This window comes from Carcharodon carcharias, chromosome 7 (assembly GCF_017639515.1).
Source record: "Carcharodon carcharias isolate sCarCar2 chromosome 7, sCarCar2.pri, whole genome shotgun sequence".
Classification (NCBI taxonomy): Eukaryota; Metazoa; Chordata; class Chondrichthyes; order Lamniformes; family Lamnidae; genus Carcharodon; species Carcharodon carcharias.
Window position 1 is genome coordinate 112,240,822 of NC_054473.1, and position 6,777 is coordinate 112,247,598.

The 6,777-nt window shown below is 43.1% G+C and overlaps 1 protein-coding gene across 1 annotated transcript in view; it reads right to left on the bottom strand.

The window, feature by feature from the left end:
- Nucleotides 1-1,239, bottom strand: part of LOC121280217 (RNA-binding Raly-like protein) — an 883,916-nt gene extending 882,677 nt beyond the window's left edge. The window contains exon 1 of the mRNA XM_041191974.1: nt 984-1,239. Coding sequence (XP_041047908.1) covers nt 984-1,239 — 256 coding nt within the window. The remainder of the gene's footprint in view (nt 1-983) is intronic.
- Between the last annotated feature and the right edge of the window lie 5,538 nt (nt 1,240-6,777).

Genomic DNA, 6,777 nt, shown 5'->3' on the forward strand with positions numbered 1-6,777 from the left:
AAATCAAGATGGCGGCAGGGGCGGTACCGAGTTTACAATCTGAAATTGTTGAACTCAATGTTGAGTCCGGAAGGCTGTAAAGTGCCTAACTGGAAGATGAATTGCTGTTCCTCCAGGTTGCATTCAATGGAACAATACAGCAAGCTGAGGGCAGAGCTGTCCACGTGAGAGCCAAGTGGAGAATTAAAATGGCAAGCCACCAGATGCTTGGGGCATGACAGTCTCCATCCTTGGTCTGCTACATTGTTCTGATGAAGTTCAACACAAGCTGGAGGAACAGCACCTCATCTTCAGATTAGGCACTTTACAGCCTTCTGGACTCAACATTGAGTTCAACAATTTCAGAGTGTAAACTTGGTCCCCCCATCTCGTTTTCCATATTTTTGCTTTCAGACACATTATTCTGCTATTCACATCTAATCTGCACAAATCCTTTGTTTCTTTACTAGGGCCATTTCCACTCCCTTTGCCTTTTGTCCCATGATATCTTTTGTTAGTTAAAGCCCTCCACTTTATCACAGGCATTTTATTCTTCCTCACCCCTCCCCTATTTCACTTGCTTCAAATCTATTACATTTCAATGTCTCTTCAGTTCTGAAGAAAGGTCCCGAATCTGAAATGACAACAAATGCTGCCAGACCTGCTGTGTATTTCCAGCATTGTCTGTTTTTATTCATGGTTGAAGTCTCCTTTGACCACAGTTTTTAATATTTATGCTTAGCAAACTGCTGGTTCTTAATGAGACCTTAAATGTGAGATAAAAGAAGTTGGTTGGAGAAGGGTGAGGTAAGTACAAAGGAGGACAACATCCAACACAATGACTGAAAAGCAAGAGTCCACTGCTAATCCAAATATGAATCACAATCAAATCACTGTTAATTCTAATCAACAGGATACCTGCCAATCACGCAAGACCAGAAGCTTTCATGTGAAAATGGTTTCTTTAATTCTCTCCTTCCATAAAGCTTTGTGTGATTACTCACCCAATGGCTGCCCAGCCACTATCCTGTTGTGTTCCCCCGCCACTGCTGCTCTGGCATTCCGTTCAAATACGTACTGCACAAATGCGTATCCTTTGTGTACAGAGCACCCCACTATCTTGCCGTACTTGCCAAAGATGGCCTCCACATCTGCCTTCTTCACAATGGCTGTGTTTAGGTTACCAATGAAGACTCTGGAGTTGATGGACTTGGGGTCATTTTTATTGGTCACATTACTGGTCATTGACTTACTTGACATTTTCCTCTAGGAGGGACCTGCAAAAGTATAAATGAACGTTTACCTTTGAGTAAAGAATGATCTGTGCAGCTTGTCGAAAAGCTTTATTCTTTAGTTTCTTTGTGCATCTGCATACTTGCTAATTAAGCCAAGGAATGGGGTGATGGAAAATGGGAAATTTCCCCTTTGAACCCAGGGATGACATTAATTTGTCACCACCCAGTGGCATAGTGACTACTGCAGCACTAATGCTCATTGCCATGAAGGTGTATGATAAAGGTGCCAACCCGCACTCTGCTCATGCTGGTATCCAAGCTGTACTGTGTAGGGGAATGCCAAGTGGAGGTTATTGCAACTCCAGGTCGTGGGTAGGGATATGGGGAAATTGTCAGCACAGTCCAGGCTGAACACAAGGGTCACTGCGGGAGGCTTCGGAGCCCTCCAAACAGTAGAGATCTCAACACAGACAAACCCACTTTACTTCAACAAATTACCAAAAAATAAAGATAAGCTGATAAAAATTACACCAGACCTTTTGTAATATAGGTGCTTTTGTTTTCAAAGTATTTTAATCAAAGGATAATTTGTGATCTTCCCTCAGGTAGTTCGTGAAATTGTTTCAAGTACACTCTTGACATCTATGGATGCTTCTGAGATTTCAGTCATATAAAATAGAGAAATCCTTGATTATTATCCTAATATCCCAAACCCAGCCCTGAATCATACCTTCAATTGGAATCATTTGTCACTGTTAGGCAATGCCATCTAAGTCTTTCCACACTATGACATGCTGCTAATATCAGCCCAATTAGCTAAGCAACAGAGAGGGTGAGAAAAACCAGCATAGCTTTCAGTTTATTAGTAAAGTTTTTCGTAAGACCTGGAAAACTCCGGTAGAAACATAAAAATATTAAAATAATTTTGCATATGTACTTATGAATATACATATGCGGAACTAGAATAGCATGCTTTTCAAAGATTTTTTTATTCATTCGTTGCATGTGGGCATCGCTGAACTAGGCCAGCATTCATTGCCCATCCCTAACTGCCCTTATGAAGGTGGTGGTGAGCTGTCTTCTTGAACTGCTTCAGTCCCTGTGGTCTAGATACGGGAGATTCTTTGAATCAGTGTTAAATGTGAAGATTAGTGCTTCAACAAAAACTTGTGTTCATATAGCACCTAGTAAAAGATCCCAGGGCACTTCACAGGAACCATTTCCGGCAAGATTTAACACTCAGCCACTCGGGATGTCAGGATTGGTGACAAACAGCTTGGTCAAAGAGGTAAGTTTTAAGGATCATTATAAAGGAGGAAAAGGAGGTATGCAGGTGGAGAGGTTTAGGGAAGGCATTTCAGAACTTAGTGCCCAGGCAAATGAAAGAATGGCCACTAATGATGGAGCAACTAAAGCCAGGGGTGCTTAAGAGGCCAGAATTGGAGGAGCACAGCGATCCCAAATGGTTGTATGGCTAGAGGAGATTACAGGGAGCGGGACAGGCCAATGAAAGAATTTGAAACCAATCTAAGATCAAGACATCGATGGAGTGGGAGCCAATTTAAGTCAGTGAGCATAAGGATATTGGGTAAACGGGATGTGCTTCCAACATATCTTCATTGGAAACTGGGTTGCAGGCAATTTACACTTGCTAATTAGGATGCAGATAAGAGCAAATATTTTGGGCACATCTTGCTCACCCGCTTGGCATCATAAAGTTCTGCTCCATCGGCTTTATGAACAGCCAGAGTGATTTGTCAACTACATCCACAATATCAGTTGAATAGATGTCACATAAAGGGACAGTTCTGTACAACATGTCAGCTTGCAGACTGCGTACTAAAGCATAAAACAAGGTAACTGGTCAATTGAGAAACAATATCAAGTGTACCTACCCTTTATTAGAACTTTGGGTTAGTTCTGTAAAATACATTTTTATTTTAATTCCAACTGTTAGGGTTATATTCAGGTCTCAGCTGCTCAGGGTGAAAAGAAAGATTGATTACAGTTGTTTTTCATGGAACAAAAGGCTAAAAGTAATTGGAAGATTTGCAACAGCCAATTTAGCTTTCTAGGACAAACAATGCTGAATTATTCAAACTGTGAGCAATTTGATCCTGAAGCTATAGGCCACGATGCATTCTTACCTTAATTTTACTTCTAATAAGACAATACTTAGCATTTGTGTGATAAGGTAAAGTACAAGACCATTTAGCACATCAAGCATGCTCTCTCACCTTTCTTACCAAAACAGCTCTATGTTTTCAGTCTAAATTCTCTGCCTTCTTAATATCTCTTAATGCACCCCCACTTTCCAGGTAAGCACCTTTTCTTTTCTTTAGAACATGTTACTTGACTTTGCATCACTGGCTTAGTTCATGACGTCCTCACCAGCCTTTCTATGGAGCTGTGTCTCCTGAATCTGCTTTTTAAGTGGCTTAATTTCAATTGTAAGAATATGTCCCCACGTTTTACATTCCCCTTTTAGAAGGAGGAGTCAGCCCTGCCAATTCCCTTAAATCATCCCTTGAACTCTTCATCTCCTAGTCTTTCATCACAATGCAGTTTGTTCAGTCCTGGCATTATCCTGGTGAATCATGGCTGGAGTATCTCCAAGGCTGATATGTTATTCTGAGGGTGAGGCGCCCAAAGCTAAACATTATTTGCCAGTAAGGTTTCACCATCACTCTATATAACTCACTTTATACTTGTGGTGAACCACAGAATCACATTATCTTTTTTTAAGTTGTATTTGTTATATCCGAGAGCTAATTTTTAATGGCTTCTGTTCCTGGAACCCAAAGCCCTGTCATTTATCTATTCCCCCTCCCCAACAACAACTTCCACTTCTATGGCATATTGTAGTAAACCATACCAAGGTGCTTCACTGGAGCATTATCAGATAAAGTCTGACACAGCACCACATAAGGAAATAGCAGGACTGGTGGCCAAAAGCTTCTTCAAAGAGGTAGATTTTAAGGAGCACCTTAAAATAAGGGAGAAGTAGAGTCACAAAGCAGTTTATGAAGGGAATTCCAGAGCTTAGGGCCTAGCCAGTTAAAGGCATGGCCACCAATGAAGAAGTGAAAGCAATTGGAGATACAAAAGAGTTCAGAATTCAGAGTTGCTGGAAGACAGTTAGACTGGAGAAGATTACAGAGAATGGAGCGAGAGCATAGAAAGTGTGAACAAAAAAAATGAATATTTTAAAATCAAGGCATTGCCAGACCAGAAGCCAAAGTAGTTAATTGAGCACAGATCTAATGGGTGAATAGAAATTGGTGCAAGTCAAGATGCGGGCAGATGAGTTGAATTTTACAGAGGGTGGAAGGTGAGATTGCAATAGTTGAGTCCTAAGGTAACAAAAACATGGATGAAGATTTCAGCAGCAACTGAAGCTGGAGAAGAGTCTGGCTCAGCCTCAGGCAGCAGTCAGGGAGTTGCGAAGAATAGTGAACCAATGTCCTTATGCTGTTAATTAAATACAAGTCATGCAAATGTATTCCTAAATGAATAGCTTAAAACAACCAATTTGGAACGCCCATGAACATTTCGCCCGGTGAGAGATTTGTCATTCCCTCTTCCTATTGTATAAAAGCAAAATATTGTGGATGCAGGAAATCTGAAATAAAAACTGAAAATGGTGGAAATACTGGAGAGAGAAATAGAGTGGAATAGAATAGAGAGAAATGGAACAGCCTGATGAAAGGGTATCAACCTGAAACGCTTCCCTCTCCAAAGTTGCTGCCAGACCTGCTAATATTTCCAGCATTTTCAGTTTTTGTCCATCTTTCTAATTATTGACACCTGTTCCGAGGTGTAGTAGCTCCTACTTGGTTGTGTTAATTGTAACCCCCATCATCCAGCCCACTAGTTTGTGTACTCTTCTTCATAATTCACTAAAACATCAGAAAAAGGACATCTTCAGTCAATTAGATAAGTAAGAAAATGGTAAAACCAAATCTATTCTGTGAATGTTATTTAATGGAGACAAGGTTGATACGAGATTAATTGGTACCTCTTGGGACTTCTTTCTCTGTTTATCACGGCAGAATATTGATCATTCAATACGTTTCTACTTGTCATATTGCTTTCCTGTCTAATTTTTTCAATATCCTTTGCGTAAACATTCAACTAAGGAGCTGTTCTCAGACACATACAAATAATTTTATTCAGGCTACATTACAGAATTTTGTAAAATCAAAATACCGCGAATGCTGGAGATCTGAAATAAAAACAGAAAGTGCTGGAAAAATTCAGCCGGTCTAGCAGCACCCGTGAACAGCGAAGTAGAGTTAGTGGGCTGAATTTTCTCAGAATTGCAGTAATGCGGTAGCAGGCGGGTAAAATGGAGTCCCACCCACCGATGTAAATGTGGGTTTTCACGCCGTATCTTCCTGAGCCCACCTCATTATATATTCACTCCCGCAAAACCCACTGTTTCCATGGCAGGTGGGCTCTCATACGCCCGCTCACCATCACCCTACTGTTGCATCATTCCGGCCGCCATCTTTAAAAGGCAGCTGCCAGCAAAGTGCTCATCACCACAAGCTCACTACCGCTGCCCGGGAGACATGGCCAGCAAAGGCGAAAGGACTGCAGCCCCCCATTTCAACGACGGGTCCCTCAAGTGACTGCTAGATGCCGTGGAGGCCTGGCGGGGTGCACTCTACCCCCGCTCTGGCCACAGGATGGGTAGCAATTTCACCAACCCGGCTTGGGAGGCGGTGGCAGCGGTGGTCAGTGCGAACGCCCTTCAGAGGAGGACAACCACCCTGTGCCACAAAAGGATGACATTTCGCCAGGGTAGGTCACTCTTTTCATCATTCCCAACTCACACACTAACAAACCCATCACACATCCACAGGGCCCTCATTCACTGTCAGTGCAAGGGCCATCATCATTCACTCTTACACACACACCTGCATTGACCTCATCCTATCCATGGGACCACTCACCACCCACACAGGCCATGCATACTTGTCATCTGGCCCAGCAGGAGTCCTGGTACACTCTCCCCATCTCTATCCATGTAGGACAAACTGACTCACAACAGGAGGGAAAGGTTGCAGACAGGTGGAGGAATGCCGGAGATCAAAGTTCTGACAGAATTCAAAAACAGAGCCATCCAGCTGGCCGGCGATGACCAGGACCAGTCCTGTGCTGACGGTGAGGTCGGTGCTGCTCTACTAAGTGAGGATCCGTGTCCTCTTTCACAGTCCACTGCCATGCAGTGCTTTGATTACTTCTCAGGCACACTCGGGAAGCAGCCGAAGGAGTACATGATCCAGAGCCTCCAAGCAAGCTCTGAAGAAACCTCTGAAGAGGAATCTGAAGTGTTCCTCCCTGAAGTCCCATCCCAAGTGCTCACCCACACCCTCCACCAGCGCAGAGACACACACCTTGGTGGGACCAAGCTTTAGAGTGGCCCTAGGATCACAATCTGGTGAGCACATCACACTTTCTGATCCACAGCAGGCAAAGGCAGGGACTTTCCAGTCCCCAGCACTTGGCGGACTGCTGGAGGCCAGAATGTTGCTGAATCTCAGATGACGAGCCTCCA